The sequence below is a fragment of the Ostrinia nubilalis genome, chromosome 1, assembly GCF_963855985.1.
Source record: "Ostrinia nubilalis chromosome 1, ilOstNubi1.1, whole genome shotgun sequence".
NCBI classification, from domain to species: domain Eukaryota; kingdom Metazoa; phylum Arthropoda; class Insecta; order Lepidoptera; family Crambidae; genus Ostrinia; species Ostrinia nubilalis.
In genome coordinates, this window is record NC_087088.1 from 11,957,546 (window position 1) to 11,981,678 (window position 24,133).

Here is a 24,133-nt window from a genome sequence, read left to right on the forward strand (position 1 = left end):
CATCCTTCCTTAATCCGTTGTCAATGCAAACTATTGTGCTATCAATGGCATCGAAGCCTTTGTAAGGTCGAGCCCGTATCGAGCCGTAAATTAAGGAAAAAATATAATTATAATTTTTCCTTAATTTTTGTTTAGTTTTCAATTTTCAAACAAAATATCCTATTTTAATGAAAACTGTTTATTATTTAAAATATTTCTGAAATAGTTTTGTACCTAAAAACCCAATTTACCTCGTAGTCAATGCTTCTCATCATAAAAATATCTAACTATGCGATGACTTTTACTTTAGCTATATCACTATGATTGACTGTTTTATCTTCATGGACCAACAAACACTACTTGAACATTGACTTATCCGCGAGTTAAAATTCTCAAAAAGTTACAATTACATAAGTAACTCGCGGGTGTTATCGAATTATCTTATTTTGACTTTATCTGTAAGGTGAGAAATTCAATGGTGATGCCTCTTGAGATACCGTTAGTTCAGTAAAAAGGTGTGTCGTTGCTGCGGACCGGCAGTGCGCCAAGGAATCGCGGCTCAGCGGGACGTCACTCTCAACATGGCGAGTTGGACGCTTATCGGACTGCTTGCTCTCTGCCACACGTGAGTACCTTTGTTTACAAGAACAACTCCCAACATCCTCAGCAAGGCCGTATGGTCCGTTGACCAATAAAAAGCATGAGGTTAAGTTTTATCGGTCAATGCTTCGTAGGTGAACTTGAGCTGTCGACCTGTGATTGGCATAATTTAGGTATTCAACCGAACTGTTATAGTTAAATTACTCAACTCAACTTTGACACCTATAACTATTTATTGTTTGTTATTATGTTACAGTTATCAATATTTGTATGCAAACGGGACGTTACTGGAACTTACCAATTGCATGATATCGACTCTGGACGACAAATACTCGTACATGTATTAAAATGACGCTTTTGATCAATATTTTAATCATGTCTACATTTATACAGCCAGAATCACCTATTGTTTGTTAGTAATTAGTCAGTCATACAGTGCACCCATTTTTTTATAAACACTATTATGCCTGTGTCATAGCCTCATATTACTGGTAGTTTGCTAGTTGGTGGTAAAAATATGTTTAGAAATACTGTTTCATCCCATTGAAAAAAAATATTTTTATTTAAAACTTGCACATACATACAAGTACACTGTGGCGGACTTAATGCCGGATAGCATTCTCTGCCAACCAAAATAATCATATTTTTTTCATTTCTCGTGAAACTTATTTTGATACTCAGAAATTATTCTTTTATTATTTAGGTATGTACCTACTTTTAAAGCTTAACAATTTAAACAAACATCTATAATTGCCTAAGTTCAAAATGCGTCATTTTATAACATACACAATCAGGAGAGGGCTAAGTTCAAGTAATATGATTCTTATTATTAAATATATTGATAAAAATAAATTATATTCCTCAATTTAACTAGGTATCATAACAAAATAGATAGTAAGTTATTAGGTTTTTATCACTATTATTTATTATATAGAACCACGCAAAACTTTTAAAACAAACGTCCTGGGATATGCTACGAGAATCCCTGTAGAAACTACGACATCGTAGTCGTAGTCCTGTAGTTCGTAGCAACTTGTAACTCGTAGCATATTTTTTAAACAAAAATATTTCATGACACTTTTTTTTACAGATGCCTTGCAGGGTACACCAAGTTCCCTGAAGGCTTTACTTTTGGGATAGCGACTGCTGCTCACCAAATCGAAGGTGCATGGAATGTCAGCGGTGAGTTCTTACACAATAAAAATAACATTTCTTATCTTGTTTCGAGGAGGATTATAAATGTCAGTATTGACTATTGATAGGCATGGCTTTATCTAATAAGATGTACCTATGTGCCCACCCGTGTAGTAGATGCGTACTAGATATAAGTGGTCTATGTTTGATGAGAGGTATCCTCGTGACTTAGATTAGTCAGACACTTGTTGGAGTTCCGTTTCGTTATGATAAATAACTTATTTGTTTTAAAGGCATAATCTATTGCGATGTATTCCAGGAAAGTCTGAAAATGTATGGGATCGCCTTACTCACACTCGTCCCGAGCTGATCGCTGATGGGACCAACGGAGACATTGCTTGCGACTCGTACAACAGATACCAGGAGGATGTCGACGAGCTGGCTTACATCGGTGTAGACTTCTACCGGTTTTCTTTCTCTTGGGCCCGCATCTTGCCCACTGGTCGTGTAGACTACGTCAACCCTGACGGTATCCGATACTACAACGACCTGCTCGATGCCCTCGCCGCGAAGAACATCGAACCACTGGTAAAGGCCGAGCAAATTAATTTCAGAATACAATGTATAATGTAAAATACCTACTTTCATAACATTAAACCACTTCTCTCTTTATTTTAGGTTACACTGTTCCACTGGGACTTACCTCAAACTCTTCAAGATCTTGGAGGATGGGCCAATCCTAAAATGATTGACTATTTCCGCGACTACTCTGATCTTTGTTTCCGGGAATTCGGTGACAGGATCAAGTCTTGGATCACATTCAATGAGCCTTACGAAATTTGCGAGGATGCATACGGCGACATTAAGAAAGCGCCAGCCATCGACAGCCACGGTGTTGGCAACTACTTGTGCAGTGACAACCTTTTGAAGGCTCACGCTGAGGCGTACCATTTATACAACGAAACTTACAGATCAGTACAAAACGGCAGAATCATGATCTCTATTAATTCTATCTGGTACGAACCTGCTGACCCCAATAACGCTGAGCAAGTTGCTTTGGCTGAAGTTGCAAACCAGTTCAAGGTAGTTTTTGCATGCTATTGAATTGACTAATAAGGTGTTGTTCATTTATTCTCTCATTGAAACGTTCACTTTACTGTTATATTCCTTTTTGATTCAGTTCGGTTGGTTCGCACACCCTATCTTCACTGCTGAAGGAGGATACCCTGCAGCAATGGTAGAAAATGTAGCCCAGCAAAGTGCAGCTGAGGGTCTTCCCAAGTCTCGCCTGGAGCAGTTCGATGATTACTGGCTACAAAGGATCAAGGGTACTTCTGACTTCCTTGGCATCAATCACTACACCACGTTCTTGGTGACCGGTCCAGGTGTGGATCCTACCGCCAAGTCTCCGTCGTGGTTGAAGGACATTGGAGCTGTTACTACTATGGAAGTTGGTGGAGATTCTGCTTCGGAATGGCTCAGGGTAAGACTTCTATCAACCTGTTTGTTGGGAGTTGGTTTCAAACATTTGTCCATATCCTGGTGTGTTCATAGGTGGTTCCTACTGGTTTCGCCAACTTGCTGCGCTGGTGTAAGAGCACCTACAACGACCCACCGATCTACATCACCGAGAACGGTTTCTCAGACCAACCCGGAACTTTGGAAGACTACGGCCGAATCGCTTACTTCAACGTAAGTCATGTGATTTAAAAGATATATTTATCTAATCAAAACGCGAAATTAATCGCTTTGTTGTTTTGTAGGATTACTTGGGAGAGATTTTGAACGTTATCTACGATGATGGCGTTAAGGTCCTCGGCTACACCGCTTGGACTCTGATGGATAACTTCGAATGGAGAGCTGGATTTTCGTAAGTAGACAATATATTACATAAGTAATACTTACATGAATCATGTGATACCATTAACCAATCAATTCCGAGGCACAAGTTCTGTAAAAATTTTTTACAGAATTATAAATTATAAATGGGGATAAATCTAGTGGATTTTTACTAAAAATCCACTAGATTTATCCCCATTTATAATTTATAATATTTTATAAAATCACTTTGAAATGAATACTAAGACAAGGAAAATTACATTTTGACAGCTTATAAAGAAGGATTGGTGAACTACCCACCAAATTAATCAATAGTCTAAATAAAAAAAGTCTTGCTGGCTGAGAAATTCCGTACTACGAGTTCAATGCGTATTTACAATTAGGTACTTTTCGTACTTTAATACCCTAGTCGGCTGGAAGAAATCTCTGTAGCCCTTCAGGTACACACGGCCACACTGTTAACTATCCATTTCCGTTTTTGCTCTCGCTCTCATCAAATGGTGATTCTTTGCGATAGAACGAGACGACATGACAGGCAATGCATAGTTAACGCTGTTGCCGATGGTACCAGATAATCTAGACACAATAGAAATCAATTGTTACCGCGAGTTAATGATGTGAAATAAATAAAAAACAATAAATAATACTTCCAGCGAGAGATTCGGCTTCTACTACGTGGACATCACGGACCCCGCGAGGCCGCGCACTCCCAAACTCTCGGTAGAGTACTTCAAGAAGCTCATCGCCACCCGCGAGCTGCCTCAGGACGAGATCTTCAAAGACCCCGCTGTAAGCACTCATACATAAGTAATAATAGGTGGTGGTAGTCAACATACTTTACAGTGCCTGTAGTTAATGCCTAAAGGCCGATTCACACATATCAGTGAAGTCACAGTTCAGGCTCAATACCGGCACAGTGCGAAATATTATTTCATACAGTTTCTATGAACGCGGAATGTCAGTGTCAGTGACGACACAGTGCTCTCAGTGTCAGTGCCGACACCGGCAATCACGGACGTATTCGTTGACGACGATATTTTTTGTCGGATCACGGACGCCGCCGCGGCATCAAAAACAAAATAACTTAATTCATAGTTTCTGAACAAGAATATTGAAACAGCTCTCTGACATTTTAAAATATTCAAAATATTTAACTGACGCAACACTGTAGCACTGATACTGAACTGAGCGGACACTGTGACGGAACTGTGGCTTCACTGATATGTGTGAATCGAGCTTAATGCTTCAGTCACACCAACGGACGACCAAGGACAGGTCGCGTGACCTGTCCTTGGCCTATGATCGCGCCGGCGATGGCGATCTGCAGTCATTGGTGTGGTTGAAGCCTATCTGCTCGACGCATCGACTAATTCAAGGAACGTGCAGCGACTAGATGAAAAAAAATGGGAGATTGTGCTTACAAAGCACGAACTCTACAGTTTCTTTGGAAAGTTTACGTCCAGATTCGCTATCTCCATGGGACTTAATAAAGGAAGGATGGATGGATATTAATAGTCTCCACATAGCCTATGAGGTGAATCAGTTATTACGGGCTAAAATTTAGTTCTGCTAAACTTGCGAGAGAGTTGAAAAAATAAAGCAAGTTTTATGCTTAAGGTGGTTTTTGTATGCTTACAGGTGAGGCGTTCATAAGTTGCGAGTGGATGCTTTAGCTTTACTAATACCAAAGTGCGTAATGCATGTAAATTTAATTTTAATAAAATGTAAATATTTAATGTGCATGTGTTTTTACTTTTATCTCGCATTGAAAGAACATTTTAACCCTTTAAAATAAGTAGCTATATCTATTAATGTTTAGCTAACATATAAAGAAAGGTACATACGTAGTATATTATTATGGCAGACTTCATATTAATATGTAGCTAAGTAAGTAGATGGTACTTTTAACTGTCATCTGCTAGAACCGTGCATGTTGAGTGTAGGTTAAAAAATTGTATACCTAATTACATCTTACATAATATGCTGTCAATTTATAAATGCTGTACTTGATAATTTACGAATAGTTAATAGGTAATGTAATGACATAATAATATCGATGCGTAAGCGCACGTACAAAAATATTATCGAAATATATGTTTTCATCTACAGAGCGTCCATACTGAGCTGTAAATCATCATAATTGGATTTTGGAAGTGTTGCTGAAGTATCAGAATAGGCATATCTTTAGCTTTATGAATAGGAACGATATTAAAATAAGTATCCACAAGAAAATCTTTTTTACTGATTTCTCGTAACTACCACTTAAATATGACTAAAATGGGAATGAATTAAAATTAATAATAGGTATTAAAACAAATATTTATTTCATTCATTTATGAATATCAAATTATTTACAATGAAATTAAAGTAAATTAATTCATTACTCTTAACATTTTTATGAATTTCATTGTTATGACATTGATACACGTAATACATTACACTACAGAGAAAACTTGCATCTGCTATCAGACTGAAAGATATGTTTGTAATATAAAGGCTATACTTAAGAAATAAACGATATTTTACACTTGATATATTGTTCCGAATATTATTCTTCGTAAGCGAGGCGCGGCGCGCGCGCCGGCGACTGTAAGCGACTGGAATGTTTCTCGAGTGTCGCCGCAGCGACGGACAGACTGTAGTGGCGCGACATCGGCGTCGCCGGCCACGAGTAGCGGGCGTCGGTGGCTCCTTCGCTCCACCGAGCTTCGGACACAAGGGGAAGGGAGCGAGAGAATAATAACCCGAACAATATGAGAAGCTTCCACTTACGGAGTACAAAGAATTACACGATACAATATAAAGTACAACAAATGGATCTACAGAATACAAAATAAAATGTATCATCAACCCAGCACCGTTACCTCTAATTACAGTAGTTACACAGATGCTTACACTTGCTATCTATATCATAACTGAAGATTACATTAAGTCTTATAAGAATAAAGTATTTTACTAATATGGCAAAGTTTTCTATGTAGCATTTCATAAGGCCTAATTTCGAATTGTAAATAATCAAGCTAGCTGAATCATCACACTCATAATAACGAAATCTAAAGACTAGGTGGGCTAAAAAGTAATTTTGAGAAGATCTGACGTTTGTCAAGATACGGATGATGGATTCATTGAGTCGATAAGATAAAGGAAGTATTCTAGGCGACGGTAAATAATGAAAATATATTTGATCCTATCTAAGTTGGCACCAAATTGGACGTCGGATCCATATTGCACAGGCCTACCCGTCGCCGTCCGCACCCTACAGTAGTCGACACGTCTCCCGCGCAACCCCTAAACATACCAAAAAATAATCAAAAATTTACCTACTTATTGACTTTCCGAAGCTTCGTTAGAATCATCTAAGTCATGTCACATCGCGGCGAAATGTCTCGCGCCGCTCCCGCGCTCTTGCGCAGCGGGCGCAGATTACTTCGGCCAATCATTTAACATTACAATAACCACAGTAATAGTTGCCAACATAATTAACTACTTCACGATTAACGATAAAACTTAACATCTATCATAATCTCCAAAAATACACAAGGACGGTGTAAGTCGACAAACACATAACTACAAGTTTACATAAGTAGTTTTACAGTTATATCAAATTAATATATCAAATGTTCGACAATAGTAGTGTAGAAATATTTTAACATTTATCTAAATTACAAAACACAATAAATAATTTTTATAAAGGCACAATAAGGCACTGTTATGTCAAGATGTTATCACAATCTTAAATTTATTGATAATACATTAATTAGTATTTATATTCAGCCAACATTATGTCTAGTTTAAATACGCATGAAATAATAGGATTTCCGATAGTCTTAGGGAGAAAGAATATGGGAAACCTAACTTAAGAATTGAATTAGTGTTGCAACACAGCTTCTTTCGGTTATGAAAGAAAGGTTGCAACGGGCCCGGCCGGGCCGTCCGACTCGCGACCAGAGTCGCGGTCACGCCCTACGCGGGCCTGTCATCCCTCGCTGGCACGCAGCGCAAATCATACAAAAGGCTTCTAATTCTAGTCAATGTAAACTTTTTGGATACATTACATCACCGTCTGCCGTAAAACTCAATGCCCGTTTAAATGATACAGTGTAAATACCTACATCTCCACGAATTAGAACAAAAAGATACTTCAGTTTCGGACACACGGTTAAATATCAGAATGGAAAATGACACTCATCACCCAGAATTCCGTGTTTGTGTCTCATTCGAATAAATGCAGAGAGGACAAAACGAATTCTGAATAATAAGTGGTGCTAGACACGAGGCCGTCGTAACGGTGCCGATACCTCTACAGTCACTCGTCAGACATAAAAATCACGTCAGTTCAGACACACGTTGCACTATTGTCATTTTAGTGAAATGTACACCTTTACCGGTCACCGACATTCGTGGCGGTGGACGTATGAAGCGGTAAGTACGCTAAATTAACGATATGATCTAATTTGAATGTTTGTAAGGCCTACAGCCAGGTCAGCACGTTGTCCGGCTTGCTCGGGGTCGAGTTGATCAGCGACTGCACGTCGTCCAGCAGAATGTCGTTTGTAAACTCGTTCAGCTGGAAACAAATGAGAAATCCTTTAAAAACAACGCTCACGGAGCTCCTATGCTCCTAATTGCCCTTCCAAATAAAATGTTTCAAGTCGGACGTTTGCAGGATTGCACACGGAAAATATGACGCTGCATTGGAACTGCAGTCTTGCAAAAGCACGACTGACACCTGCTCAAAACGTCTTATTTGAAAGAGCCCTTAGATTACGAGAACACGAATGAATAGTTTAAATCAATAGAATTTGCCAATATTGTTTACCAACCAATTAAGCCAAGTAATATTAACTTCACTTTCTATATCCTACTTAATTCAAGTAATTATGACTAAGTCTACCTTTGATTACTAATTAAAAACTGTTGCGGTCACAGTTCAATCTATTTATATTAAGTAGGTAATGTACAAAATTGCCAGTCCATTAGCTCTAGTCTCATTATGATTTGTTTTATTGATTGTTAGTAACTAACTGCAGTCAGTTAAGTTAAAAAAGTGAGACTTTTTTACTTGTTCAATGTGCAAACATGTTGAAAAATAGAAAATCGCGCATTTAATGGTTACATGCAAGTAATCCATTTATATTATTAGCCTCATTTGAGTTGAGGAAAATACAACTTTAGCATTCAATAAACTATCAGTTAGCGACGTCAATTCGATTCATTTTTGTATCAATTTTTTTCCATGGGACCATGAATGAGTCATTATTATTATTTGTGCGTGTCATAACGGCAAGTTTATTGAGGAAAACAAACAATATTGTATATCTAAACAGAAAGAGGATTTCCCATTATACTTATTCATTTACGAGAATGGACCAGCGATTAATTTACATTAGTAGGTAAACACAACACAGCTTCTTAAGCATAAATTAGTAAGCACATCGGCTTTTGTTACGATTCAATATAAATGAAAGATATATTTGCCTACATCGAATCTACTGCATTTTAACGACCTACTCAAAATTGTGAATCATGGACAGTAGAATGATAGGTGACCATTATTTTTGGGAACAGTTTCCTCTACAATACATTCAAAAAACAGGTGAATAGAAAAGATGACACCATTCATATCGAATTAAATAATATCATGAAAGTTCATTGTCAAATAATAAAAAAATAATTGTAATATTTATTGATTCACAATCAGTTGATTTCAAAAAGTGTTTGACGTAGTTAATACGTGTAGGTATTTATTTTTACATAAAGATTATAGAGAAACAACTTTCTCTCAGAGCTGTTACAAGAGGTATTTCAGTTAACTGGCGGTATCATGATACACACTGGTACCTACCATATTATTGCCTAAGTGCTTTTATCAATATATTTAAAACTTTGAGAAGCACTTGTACGTTTTATAATTTTCGATATACTTTCAATTAATTGATCTAGCAAAGCAGCAAGCGAAGTTACCTGCAAAGAAGGTACCAGGTCGTCTGTAGAGTCGAGGTTGTCGCCGATAGCCATGTCGGCGGAGTCCATGTTGGCGCCGGCCTCGCTGCTGCAGTCCATGCGGTCGTCCATGCCCGCCAGGAAGTCTTCGGGCGTGTGCGGGATGGAGAACAGCCCGTCTCCCTCGCCCACGCGCGGCACTGCCATGCCCAGCCCGCTGTCGGCCGACTCCTGCCGCTGGTGCTCCGACAGCCCCGACAGGAACGGGTCCAGCGACAGCTCCGTGCTCGCGGCCGCGCCCGCGCTGCTGGCTAGCGAAGACATGATCGACGACGACTGCCGCGCCATCAGCTCTTGCTGGAAACGGAAAATGCTTCTTTAGACACTTTTTTTTTATGTGACAGGAGGCAAACGAGCAGACGGGTCACCGGTCACGGGTGGTAAGTGATTCTTCTTCTTATTCGTTACGCTCTTGGCAGAGCGGTCGTGGTCACGTTGAGGCGTTGTTCACATCGGTTGTAGAGGCGGATACAACTCTCCGCACGATCTCCCTCCATCTCTCTCTTGTGTCAAGTGATTACCGTCGCCCATAGACACCCGCAGACCCAGGGGCATTACAGGTGCGTTGCCGGCCTTTAAGTTGAAGACGTTTTCGGGACACCGAAACTTCTGGCCCACTGACCCGACTCTGCGCTGGCGCGTAGCCAAGGTTTTAGTTCAACTGAAGGGATTCTAACGTTCACTAGTAGACTCGGAGGTCGCACGTTGATTTATTAGATACTACTTAGCGGTCGCCCGCGACTTCGTAGGTACGCGATTTTCCCGTTGTTTCTCCCTTAGGAGTTGAATTTTTCAAAATCCCGTCTTAGTGAGCACCTACGTCCTAAAAGGAACTCCAATGCGAGACCCCTAGCACTTGTAGTTTCTGAGATTTCTTGATGAATGAGTGAATGTTTTTTTTTTTTGAAGGGACGCGCGCTGGTAGCTTGAGGAGCTTTTCCAGCTTCACCGGGCAGAGTGGCGAGTACAGAAGGTACTCTAGCCGTTTGGCGATCGTCGGTGCGCGTGCCGACGAGGCCGAGTGTGGGCTTCGCGAAGGCTTGTCCGCGTCGGTCGCAGACCGACGTTCGCGATCGGGCCGTATCGAGCGCATAAGGCGCCCGATCAGTGGCGAACCCAACTAGAGGGTTGCCCACCGCGGTGTTGGACCAAAGTCCAGCCTACGGCGGGCTCACTCTAGTAGGCCCGATCGAGGGGACATGAGTGAATGAGTCAGTGACCTTTCGCTTTTATAGATATAGATGTCCGTTCATTACCTGGAGTCGGATCTCCTGCTGGCGCTGCTTAAGACGATCTCGCTCGAGCTGAAGCGACTGGAGGCGTATTTTCTGCTGGCAGGCCTGGAGCGAGGCGTTGGCCCAGCCGCCGCCCGCCGCGCCGGCGTTCGCCGCCGGTGTGCGTTGTAAGTGTTGTGCTGGAAACAAAAGCAAAACATCAATCAAAATAACAATTGCACCACTAACATGAAAGCAACGTCAGGGAATATCGAAGCTAACTTACGTATTCTAGGGTCGAACCAAGACGTTGTTCGGGCGGCATGGTTTATAAAATAGGTTTCACCTTCTGGTGTCGTCGCCTGCTCCCAACCTTCTGGTAGCGGCCCTAGTGGATCTGTCGTCGTGTTACTACTTGTACTCTTCGCTGCTGTAATCAAAGAGAGGGATACCGTTAGTAGTTTTAAGTTATTTGAGTGGTAAAGGCGGTTGGTTGGAAGCCAATAAAGACATGAGTTGCGAAGCTCGCGCACGTGATTGGAAATCAGGTGGATAGAGGGAAGGTCGGCGTGAGCTTGTTCCAAGAAAACAACGGCGCCAGACGCTCGCCCCGCGCGCGTGTGAATCACGCCGCGGATGTCGCGCGGACACCTCACCCTGTACCACCGATGCAACTGCTGCCAACTTTCCAATCATTCATAAATAGCTGCTGATTAAAGCACATAGGTGCAAAACTGCCCGTTATAGAATCATTTGTCATCCATTCATTATGCTCCACGTGGAACTAGGTGACTAGTAAATACTACATAAGTACCTATTTATCTTATTTAAATAGTACGTTTTCGTGAAAATTAGATAGTAGTAGTAGAAAATAACCAAAAGTAGTTAATTAAATACAAAATAGCGGTACAAAGTATTTAAAATCAAGGGCCAACTAAAATCTCAGCAAAATGTAGAGACAGCAGCATTTCATCAAGATAACCTCCTTATTGGCGACTGCACGATGCGCCGGTGCAAGTATAATTAAACATTATTTACAGCGCCATTACTCAACAGCGGTCCGGCGACTAAGCACTGCGTTATTATTACGTTACTTAATAATTCGTTTACCTACTAAGTACACACAACACACGCTACTTCACACTATCTCTTTGACAAGCTTTATATTGCTGATAAAATTATTCAAAAATACTACAACTTAACACAAAACTAACTAGAAACGAGGAAAATAAATCATATGTATTTGAACTTCAATGTTTTGATTATGATTTTTTATAAGACATGTAAACCCCAACCGTATCTCACTCATAACTAAACAAAAGTGCTGCACTGTAGAAGCAGTTACGAGGTAGATATTTTGAGCATGGCGGACGTAATAAGAAAGCAATTTCACTTGAAAAGATAACACAAAAGATAGCCCGTGTCATCAGATTACGGAAGAATGTGCTACGAAAACACAATTTATTTGTTTTGTTACAAAATGTTGGGTCTAGACAAAATGCCATTATAATCGCAAACCAGTCGAAAAGTGGTCGAAAAGCCCCTTTTTTGTATGGAATTTGACGGATTCGATTTTCGATTCGATCAAAAAGTGCGTTTTGTCTAGGGGGGCTGATCTACTTAGATGTCTCTCCCTCTCTCATGATAAGGCGGAGGAGCTAGTCACTTGTTTAAAACAACGTCAACGTCAAGTACGTGACTAGGGCACGTACCGAAGTAAACTATCAGTAGGAATGCTCAAATAGGTGCAAAGACACGTGACCCAACGCCTTGGAATCAACGTGTCAGCTGAAAGCGAATTCGTCATAACTACACTCATATACTAGAGTACGTGTGGCTAGTTTAGAGAAGCGGCGGAATTTTTAGATGATGAATGTTTGTTTATTGGGATGTGACAAAAAGTGGTCAGGAAAATGGCAGTGGCCGGCGGATGTGTCGCAAGGCACCGCTGAAAGCCGGAGCCAGGGCCGCGCTCCCGGCGCCGAGACACCAATGTATTTTCCGAACACCTTTCAACGCTCGTCTCGCATCGACCGACGGAAACAACGCGTTAATTCCCGTCATAAAATCAGTTTTAGAATTCGGGTTATTTACTTGTTTTTATTTCAGTTCCATGATAATTTTAAACTCGGCTCTGTGGCCAATTAGATCACGTGAACGGGATAGTAATATAACGACGAAAACGGCCACTCCCTGTTTCATTTGGACGTCTTTTAGAATGATGGTAGAGATTGCGATCTATTCGTTTAATTTAATATTTTGTGTAATTCTTAAAAACTAAAAATACAACTCATCTATGTAAATAATGTCGGTTTACTAGAGTAGAGTAGATTACCTATTTCTATTTAAAATAAAAAAAACTTATGGCGATATGTTCATCATCATCATCATCATTTCAGCCATAGGACGTCCACTGCTGAACATAGGCCTCCCCTAATGCTTTCCACGTTGATCGATGTTATTATCATCGAAATAATGATGATACTATCCTGTTATCTGTATTTTTACATAATAATGCATGGTCAAAAATATCAAATACCTACTTCCCTGCTTCTGAAATTGTTATTATTCTGTAAGATATCTTATTAAACGATCAATACATAATATGCAGATTCTACACTCTACATGTTTATATTTAAGTACGAAATATACTAATGATTATTAAAATATTTTTGTTACCAACTTCGAAACAAAAGTGACATCATCTTGCTGCAGCTGATAAAATGGAAAACCCAAGGTGAGACAGGAGGTATTACTATTTAAAATTATGAGTTCTTTGTAATTTGTAATTATTTAGTTACAAACAAGATGACTTCATTTTTAAACACAATGAAAATCTAGCTTGTCTAGATCAGTTGGATTTGTACAAAATGTATAAAAAGAGAGTAAATAAACGGACCATATTAGATTTTCTTAAATTTTCCTACACACTTACTTGCTTATAACAACAAATTGAAATGGATTATTTATTTCTAATCAATAATGTTCTATTTCACCGTGTGACAAACTAATAGGATCCAAAAGATAGATCCCGGGCTTTCTGGCTTCACTTTGAAACTCCGATCACTAATCTCTATAAGACTTCAACATCTAGGAATATTAATTGTTTTGGCAAATTGACAAGGGCAGTGCGCTTAGAACAACACGGATAGTTCTACGCAGGTTTTGTAGAGTCAAATTAAAGATGGAGCAAGTGTAGGTGCAAATGTAACCACTGATTACGATTAAATAAATCTCTATTCCTATCATGGATTCATTTCTCACGCTATCTTTCAGGGAATATTTCTTTCGTTCAGGATAGTCATTACAAATTGTAAATTATTTTAGTGAAAATGAACGACCGAATCAAAACCCCGATCAAAAAAAAAAGAGTGATGGGACTACTTTCTATTGATAAAATTGCTAAGGATGGCTACCAATGTACCCAAATCCGACTAAATTAAATAAATATCAATTCATGGATTGAACCGACCAACAAAAGGACTCTATCAAGTTAAGTGTTATCGTACCTCAATCTGTATAATACGATTATCACTAACAAACTACTATTATCCGATATGAATAGGGAAGCCCCCCGGTTTGATGTACCTACAAGCAATTACAAATAATGGCAAGAAACTACCACATCATCATAGTTTAGACTGAAAAGGACCGCTTCAGTATAAGGTTACGAAGGAAAGTAAGTAATCATAGTGTTTCAGCTGTTTAAACCTTGTCAATTATAGGTATCCGTTTTAGCAAATAGATTTGAAAAAGTTTTGATACTTAGATTTGAGAGATCGAACTTGAGAGGGCATTACCATACATGCGACAGAACGCATGAAAATTTGGGTGAGATACGGAGATGCCCACTTAGTGGACCAACCTGGTGAAGGTCGCGTTAAGCACCTGGATGCGGGCAGAGGACCGGTCGTCATGGAAATCCGTGGTTTAGTCCAACAGTGGAAGCAATTCGGTTGAAATGACGGGTGAAGCCGTCGGCAGAAGCGAGTAGGCACAGCTAGGGACAGGAATTCGCTGCCTGCTGCTGTCTTTCCCGAAGACTATAGGTAATCCGGCCGAGAGTGAATAGGCACTTACAGGGCAGATTTGTACCTAGACTGCATCCCACTTAACATCAGGTGCGATTGTGGTCAAATACATGCCTTATTATGCATAAAAAAGGTATCATCTAGTTAGTATGTAATCAGTCAATAACCTGGGGTGGCTGCGGGTGTGATGGCGGGCGCGCTGGCGGGCTGCGGCAGCAGCGTCTCTGCGCTCTGGTGCTGCACGCTGCTGGCCACCGACTGTGCTGCCAAGGTCTTGCGCGGGTCGTCCCACGTCGTCGTCTTTGTTATGTGACTGGAAGTAAAGAAATGTTGCTGTTAGACGGGCAAGAGATCAAGAAACTTAGTAATAATGGTCACTCGTAATCCTAAAGATAGAGTCAGATACTTTTAAATCTAATGACAGCATGAAAAATGTAGCTACTTATTTTAGTGATTCTATAAATAATTTACATGAAAGTTAGCAAGATAAAAAATAGAAAACTACTTTTAGTACATACAGCAAAATTAAATATAAAATGTAAGAAATCACAAAATTAAAAATCGCACATTTTGTAACGCTTTCATCAACTCCGACGGGACATTAATTCTAAGAGAAGATGGCATTATAAAGTTGTTAGCACCGTTGGCCGCGTGTGAGCCGAATCTTCCCACTTAGCGGTCGATGTGACCAATTTGTAGGCAAACCGGACACGGCGTGTGCGACCCACTGAATAGCCGCTGCTACGGCATGATGAATGGCTCTTTTACTTTCTTTGCTGAAAGTAGGCAGTCGTCAGTTCGTCACAAGGCGAACGGCGCGCCGGCGCGACGTCCCCTTTTAGGATTCTAAAGGCTATTTGCTAATACTTACAATCCCAGAACACTTATCGAATTTCTGTTCGGTACGACGCCACACGCACTATGATTATTGCCTCAGTAAATAAAGCATGAGTAATCGGCGCTTACGTTATCAGTAGAGTAGTACGCAGGATATTGTTCAAAATTAGAGCGTGCGTGTCTGCTCTTGAAAAGGTAACCTAAACGTCCAAATTGGTTCATATTATCGGAACAGCTGTTGCGTAGAGAGTAGTTAAGGAGCATCCGAATGTGTGCGAAAGATGTATGTAATAAAAAGCGACGTGTTCCGGCAGTGCAAATCGAACATTCACAGACGGTAAGATAAGAAAGTGTTGCATTCGAAAGTGGGTGGGGGCGCTACCACGACGGATCGATTTGCGCGGAGCGGTAATGAACTTGGGCTGGTATCAGCTGTTGGCGGTGTCACGCCACCACCTGTGCCGGGCACCTGCGCGTGCGCTTATCGACGCCTAATTCATTATTACTTCCCTCTGCGTTAACCTTTAGCGGTCAATGCAGCTGGTTATAATTTTAGACCACCAAGGCGTTGCAGCAGTTGTGGTCGCGTGCTGCATTCGTTTCTTTTTACGAGCCGTGCATGCAGTCCTAATTAAATTGCTAAATAGGGTAAGAGAGCGCACAAAACTTGCCTCTCAGCTTTAGGTGAATGCAAATATGGGCATATAGTTAGTTAACAACGACTAGCGCTTGCTATAATTAACATTCTCCAAACTTATAAACTATTTTAAAATGAGCCTTATTTATTACTAGGGTTTAAGCCAACGCCGTCAAATGTAGAGATCTGCCAATCATGTTTCTGTACCTACGACTGCAAGTGGTTTCATAATTCATCTTCTTCTACGCATTGAAAGCAGCTTACTGAATAAATAACATTAATAAAATGTACCTACACTTAGTTACGTTTCATTTTCAAACGGACTTCACGTGGAGTCACGTGCATGTTTAGTTGTTTACATGAAATTGTAAAATTGCAATTTGTTTTTCTAAGAATACTAGAAGGTACACCGACAAACATACTTAGAAAACGATTGCCAAGTTTCAAATAACATATAGTAAATTAAACAGAAACGGAACTTTGAAGAAAATTGATCATTTTGAAAATATGCATTTTCATGTAGAATGTAGAGTCGCTGATCACTGTGAAAGAAAATGAAAGGTTGCTGCTGAAACTTAATGGAACACATAGATGACACTGACCTGTACCTTAAGCAGGTTCATATAAATAAAAATCAAAAGCGAATCCCTCGGGAACTCATGACACTCGGAGAGTAACAGGAAGTTTTAACTGAAATAATTTTCACAGATTTTCTTAACATGAAAACAACATTAATGTTTCTCTAGCTATAATAATAATATAAAGAGGTAAAGTTTGTGAGGTTGTAGGAGGTAATCTCTGAATCTGAACCGATTTTGAAAATTCTTTACAGAAAGCCACATTATTTGCGAGTGTAACCTGAAAAATGATGACAGAATGAATTAAGGCGGGCAAAGCCACGAGAAACAGCTATAATGAATATAGATAAAATGGCAACACTTCAGAGGTTTGCAGCGGAGGTAGCGCGGGGGGAGAGGTGCATCGAAGAGGTGTTCAATTACAGGCTGCGTGGGGCGCGGATGGCTCCGGTTGCATAACACCGGCCGAACTGTTATAATGCGGGATTTACACGAGCTGATTTAGCACGGCTTATGTGTTAATAACATGATATGATAGGGTATCAAGTGAACTTCAAAGATAATTGTTACTTGTTGGTAACTTTCATCATGGCATGGGAATTCCCAAATGCTGAAAATTGCTGATCATACAAAGTTTACAACGAGACATGTAACTGAAACAGCGTTTAGGTTAAAAAATCTGCCTACGCTGAATAGTTTTTGGCATGAATGTGATTTTATGACTCTACATGCAATATCGGATACATTCTAATGAGTTGGCTTTTCTATAACACTGAAATTGTTTTTGTGCGACTTAAATCGGTTGACATGACAGACTGAAACGACAAAAGTCGTGTTGTGTAAACCGCGCAGTGATTGCAGTACACCGGCGCGGGAGCATCGTGTTTGTACACAATCACACTATTTACTCACACCCCGTAAGCGAAACACGTAATTGGTAGTTCTCAGAATCTTACCATTAAAATTGGCAACTGTAAGGAACACCTGGGTGTCATTTAGTCATCGCTCTAATACCATTATTTATACAGAGTTTTTTATGTTATGCATTTATTAATTTCGCAAAATGCATTCCAATTTGACGCAGTCTTGCATCAGTAAATAAATAACACGAGATTTGAAACAAATTTATCTTTTACTAGATGTTTAGTCTATCATGATGAAATTAGTCAAGATTCGAAGAACTAAGAATCGAAATGTATTAGAGTAGATACTCACGTGAGTATCTACTCTACCATATATCTACGTAGATATACTATGGTATAAGATAGGGCCTATGATAAAATCAATACCCCGACCAATATGTATCTAAGGTAGCACATAGGCCTACATTAGTACCTACTTACCTAAAAGGAAAAGATCGCATTTCCATTCAAATTCGTGCTTTAGATCACGTCATCCTCCAACACTAATGAAACTTACGTAAATCATTACATGTTACAAACAGATGACACACTGGCGTCAGTTAACGAAAGCAAGTTGGTAAGTAATTTGTTTTAATAACACAACAAGTGGACTGGCATACGACATGACATAAGCGTGCAAGCCTCGCGAAATTAGAATTTAAATAGGTCGTAACGAACAATCGCACGATGTCAACGATAACTGAGAACAGAGACCATTTCTCTGGCGTGAAGGCCTTCCACACTTACACAACTCGCGCGCAGCGGCCGGTCCCAAAGCTCGAGATCGAAAGGACCTTCAGAATGACATATTGTAGCGACAAAGCTTTCAACCCGTCCGATACAGACAGATAAACCTTTTGTTTTATATCACGTCTGAATTTTATTCGCCTGTCGCTGTGACAGTGTAACTAATTAGAGACGCGTACAAACGGCTCACGATTAATTTAATCCATAAACGGTGCAAAATACCGTTTTTCTCTGTCGACGACCACTCAAAAGCGCATAAACCCTCGCCGCAACAAAGTAAGGCTCGTAAACTAAATCGCGGGCACAATATGACGAATTCGGTGAAATGCCTCGTGTTTCAATTAAACGGAAAATAAAGTTGGCACCGCGTCTGTCGACGTAACATAAACATTAAAATAACTATGATGGTTGAGTAGCAACACCCAAATCCCATTCAGCTGCCAATACATAACATATCTGCGACACTCACTTTACGTTACAGTTAGTCGGGCAGTGTTTATTTGAGCTATAACTTGACTGACGACCTGAAACAATTTGCGATCGTTCCCCCGCGGTTGCGTCCCTCGTCGGCGCCCGGTGCATAATGGAACGTAAACCGTTGATATCATAGCCGGTTGCAATCTCATATCGTATATTATGGGCCGTTTGGTGGATTGAGATAAACAAGTCAATTAGCTAGTTAAATCGAGTACAATCTGCAGCGGGCACGCTCCGAAGATGGCGAGCAGGGCGGACGCGCGTCACGTCGGACGCACATCCTCGAGTGTGCGTAATTTCCCCGCTTTTACTGCAAGTAAGTACCGCAGACAACAATGAACAACAACTGCAACCTCAAAATAAAGCAGCTTTATTTGCTCTCCGAGTTCGATTACGTAACGCCGCTGATTGCGCGGTTATGTTGCAGTCATGGAGGAAAAGTAATTTGCGTAGGAAACCGTATAACTAGATTATCTTTATTATAATACATAAAGTAAGATCTAGAAGTAAAGTTGCTAAGTTATTTTGTATACTCATACAAAGGTTTCATTAACAGCAGAAACTACCCTTCAAATAAAACCTACGAAAAAGTTATTGATCCAGGGGAAACTGACCATCTCAATATTACAGGAATTTTCAGGAATTAGTTCTCGATTGTTCCTATCGAATTAATTTAGATTCGTTTTAAATAATCTTGTAAAAATTATCGCTGCACGCACAGCCATACTTCGCTTCCATTACCACATTAAACTTCGATTTTGACTACTTCAGCTAGGCAATTTACACTACAGTGCACTTATGGTATATTTATATTGAAATGCAAATATTCCGTAAACTGAGAGATGGCTAAGTAGCAGCAACATAAACAGCGAGTACCGTTAGCCGAAGTGTGCCGTCCACAATGGGAGTACACCTGCGCGCGCGCCTAGACAAACTCTCGTCTTTGTTTTACTTGAAACGAGTATCTCTACTTGATTGCTATGGTACGAAAAAACGTTTTTTCAAAAACAATGGTTTAAGATCTTTATTTTCATTAAGTTTAAGATCTTTATTTTATTCTCATTAAGAATTATGTGCGCTTACTATGAGAACATAATACAAACATAATGGTATTCATAGAAAATCTTAAAAGTTGGGGGCAGTATAAAAAAGTCACAGCGTCAGGCGTAGATGTTTGGCAAAATAACACTTACAAAATCAAATTAATACCAGGTCAAAACTCCGGTAAAAGCTGGCCAGTTTGGAAAAATATATCCTGTATACGAGTACGCACGCATATTTTAGGTGTAACTCGATTAATTTTCGTGATTAATATCTGATGGTAATACGAGTACGTACGTATGTATTAACAGAGAAAAGGATAAACGTTTGAGGAAATAAATAATGTGGTTAGTAGAACTGCCAGGGTGATATCGGTCAATGGGCATGTAGTATCGTGGAAAATACATATGTAATGCGTTCAAGTCGACATACAAATGACAACAAAACCATTTATGTAAAGCCCTCAAGGGGAAGTGTTTAAACCCACTTAATAACACGTGTATTGTACTTTGCATGTGATGTACATGAAGATAACTGTAGGAATAAATAAAAATGTTAACACAAATAAGTGGTAATAAAGAGATGGTATTATCATCAATAATAACAGAGATAAATCAGTTTAATTTAAGTAGCACCTAACATATACATACATAGAACATAATAATAATGTTCTTTATTTGAAGATGGTTCGCATTTATTATTGGCCTAGTTTGGCACTATTATAAAAATGTAGAGCCACAACGTCTAAGATTTGATGGATAACTATTCGTCAGTATACATAATGTATGTATATCGCATTAACACAATGTGGATCGTCCAGTAATCATCCCGACCCCAGTACCTAGCCCGCAACAATCTGTGGAATAACTGATCCAATTCCGAGCATGACTCACTCATTCATTCACATCATACATTATGGTTACCTACGCACCATTCACATGTACACTTTGTATGTGCACGCTTGACAATACAACAACTAAAAACCAAGTTTCGATATAGACAAAACATTACACAAAACGATGGCGCCAACAATCCGTTGCGTTTATCGTTAATGACTATTTCTTTAAAGATACAATTTTATTTATCGCGCCTATGATAGACGCCACGAGTAATTAATACATTTTAAATGATGATTGTACATGTCATTTGTATTATGTAGACTGTAGAGGGTAGCGTTTAACACTATTGATGCGATTGATTTTCATTTTCCTGCGCAACTAAATTCACTCTTTGTGAATAAATTTTTGGAGTTATTCTTCTTTTCCCTAGCCCTTTTCTCATTATTTGTGGTCGCTCTCCTTGTTTTTTTGGAATTATTGTTTCTCTCTTATAAGATTTAACTTTCCTTATTCTATTTTGTATATTTCAATAAAACTGTTTCTTAGTTATAATTTTACGACTGAAAGCTGAATTGCGATGAGTCTGAATGCGTTACAGGGAAATGAGTTTCACTTTAACGCAGAGCTGTTTGTACTCTATATTAGTTTTGGCAATAAGAACAAATACAGTGATTCCAAGAGTTTCAGTTAAGGCGATTAGAGTCCTCAATGACCTTGGGCGTTTGACCTTCACGCCGCGCGAAACACCCGCGCACCCCGCACGAAAACTCCGATTTGACACCGATCAAAATTACACGGGCATAGGTAGATACAGAATAGAAGCTCTTTTTTCATGACATTACTACCTATTATTTTAAACTTGAATTGATGAACCTTGATGTCGGTGTTATTTAACTCAGGCGTAAAGGTATTTAATAAAAATAACACAATCCACGAACATTTTGTACGGGATATATATTTTTTTATTTTTTTGTAAATTTTCTAATGTTTTTGTCGGTTCAGCCGTTCTCGAAATTTGAACATGTAATATGTAGGTAACTTCGGGTGGAATCTTGCAAGCTGAATTTGTTAGACCAACTTCCTGACGACAACTGTAGGTATTGGAACACATAGTAGTATTTTCTATGGTTTAAAAAAGCAAATGTTTCTTCTTTTGTCTATTGTCATTCTCTTTGTGTCACTTATGAAGAATAAACTGAAAATGTGTTTAATCTCGTCTTTTTAATAGAAATCCTTCAACAACTGATTGAGTTAAAATTTTGGATATACATGTAATTCGGATGACAATGCAATATTGTGATGACATGGAGTCGATCTGATGATAGAGCTGGAATGCCAGTGGCCCCATAGCAACTCCGGGATTAAACGATTTCATCGAGTTTAGGCTCGTTTGATTTGTATTAATTTATTTATATAAATATAAGTAAGTAATATTATGTAAGTAAGCTACTTTAAAAATCACGAGTACCTACAACTCTCAAAGGCAAACAGGGTCTGATGATGGAGCTGGAATGTGGCCGTAGAAATAGGCTAGTTTCTTAAAAAAACACTTTTAGTCCGTCAATTACACTATCAAAAAATATTGGACATGGGATATTTTTATTTGTCAACAAACAAGTAATTACGAAGTTATGATGCGATGAAATTCCGCGTGACGTCACAAATCGCAACAATTTTAAGCACGCCTATCTCTTTAAATTTTCATAAGTTTAAAAAAGTGAAAAATACATTTAAAGTATTTTTTTGGTAAGTTGACTGACGGACTAATTCAATCTTGTTTTACCCAGGAAACATCCCTATTCTTCGAAATTATTACGAGCTACATAACGAAAAATCTTTGCTACTACGCCGCAGCAAATTCCGCATCATAAATAAAAAAATAAATTAAAAGAAAAAACCTTTTTTTTTAAACAAGTTTTTGTATGCTAATAATTTTAGTTTCATGACATGCTCCCAAAATTCATCATCTTATAAGAGGATTTCAGTTTTTATCGACGAAACTTTTTAATTATTATAGCCTATAGGTACGTTTCATGGTTAGGTAATTTAGGGAAGTTTATTTGCACTTAACATGAAAAATATGGTATCAATGTACTGTATACTTATGCACCTTCAGTGGCAACAACAAGGTCTATTGAGTACCTATAGTCTACTAAAGGCATGAAATAAATTAATTTTCACCAAAAATTAAAACCAACTCCAAAACGAATAACCATAACTTTTAAAAAAAATAAAACCGACTTCAAATGCGTGAACACAAAAAAAAACTAAAAATTAAAAATATTGCGTATAAAAAAGTTCAACCCCAATTTTCCACCCTTGGGGGTGAAATATTTTCTTCAAATTCGCATGAAACCACCCTTTTGATAATACCTATTCAACAAAAAAATAATCGTTCAAATTGATTTATAATCGGCGGAGATATTGCGTATAAAAAAGTTCATCCCCAATTTTCCACCCTTGGGGGTTGTTTTTTCTATTATTAAATTTAAATGGGACCACGCTTGAGGTATTACCTATACGCCGAAAAAAGATTTTTTCAAATCGGTTCATAATTGGCGGAGTTATCGCGTAACAAACATAGAAAAAAAAAAAAAAAACATACGGGTCGAATTGAGAACCTCCTCCTTTTTTTTGAAGTCGGTTGAAAAGGTAGGCTGTCACCAACTCCGAAAATATCAATCATGATATACGGGCATTTGTAATCAGTATCCACATTAGAGATGAAACGGATAGTTGTTTGGCCGGATACCGGATATCCGGCCAGCTGCTAGGCCGGATAGCCGGATATCCGGCGGCCGGATAGTTGGCCCATTGTCTCGTTTCATGTCGTGATCGTGACGAGTTTAGCGCCGCACAGGTGCTTCGAACGCGATCAGTGGGTCTATTAGTAGACTAGACTAGTCACACTTTTCGAAAATCGAATCTGTCCGAATAGAATGTCAGATTTTGTCACTTGTCTAGGGGGCAGATCAATTCGAGCGATTTCGGTTGCTATCGTGAGTGTGTGATTGAATAGCGAAAATTAAATTAGTTTACTTTCTGCGTAATCTGACTGAACTGCATACATCATGTCATCAAACCATCAGTGAAAAAAAGATCGCCTTTTTTATTTGGCAATATTTAGGCATTAACAGATATTATTTACTGCAGGGTGGCCCAGACGAAAATTCACTTTTGAAAATTCAATGAAACGAAAACTGTACATTTTTGTAGAACTTTACCTATTGCAATTTAAAGGAAATTTAGTGCAATTTATTTTAAAAATTACTTCC

The 24,133-nt window shown here is 39.1% G+C and overlaps 2 protein-coding genes across 7 annotated transcripts in view; one reads left to right on the top strand and one right to left on the bottom strand.

The window, feature by feature from the left end:
- The first annotated feature begins 492 nt into the window (after nt 1-492).
- On the top strand, nt 493-6,084 carry LOC135072534 (myrosinase 1-like). 3 transcript variants are annotated; one of them, XM_063966498.1, is made up of 10 exons: nt 493-604; nt 1,670-1,761; nt 2,033-2,301; nt 2,392-2,796; nt 2,894-3,196; nt 3,268-3,405; nt 3,477-3,583; nt 4,206-4,341; nt 5,191-5,241; nt 5,662-6,084. In XM_063966498.1, the coding sequence occupies exons 1-9, from the start codon at nt 561-563 to the stop codon at nt 5,203-5,205; spliced, it is 1,509 nt and encodes a 502-aa protein (XP_063822568.1). In that variant the 5' UTR covers nt 493-560; the 3' UTR covers nt 5,206-5,241; nt 5,662-6,084. The 3 variants fall into 3 exon arrangements, with proteins under 3 accessions (XP_063822568.1, XP_063822550.1, XP_063822559.1); XM_063966480.1 differs by lacking the exon at nt 5,191-5,241; XM_063966489.1 differs by lacking the exon at nt 5,662-6,084 and having other exon boundaries at nt 5,191-5,288.
- Nucleotides 5,854-24,133, bottom strand: part of LOC135072551 (transcriptional coactivator YAP1) — a 39,249-nt gene continuing 20,969 nt past the window's right edge. Inside the window, exons 2-6 of one of the 4 annotated variants that reach the window (XM_063966517.1) lie at nt 14,968-15,113; nt 11,056-11,196; nt 10,812-10,969; nt 9,517-9,852; nt 5,854-8,119 (exon numbers count right to left, since the gene is read on the bottom strand). In XM_063966517.1, the coding sequence (XP_063822587.1) occupies nt 8,024-8,119; nt 9,517-9,852; nt 10,812-10,969; nt 11,056-11,196; nt 14,968-15,113 (877 nt within the window). In that variant the 3' untranslated portion in view covers nt 5,854-8,023. Of the gene's footprint in view, nt 8,120-9,516; nt 9,853-10,811; nt 10,970-11,055; nt 11,200-14,967; nt 15,114-24,133 lie in introns of all 4 variants that reach the window. The other 3 variants (XM_063966531.1, XM_063966524.1, XM_063966510.1) reach the window with 3 other exon arrangements.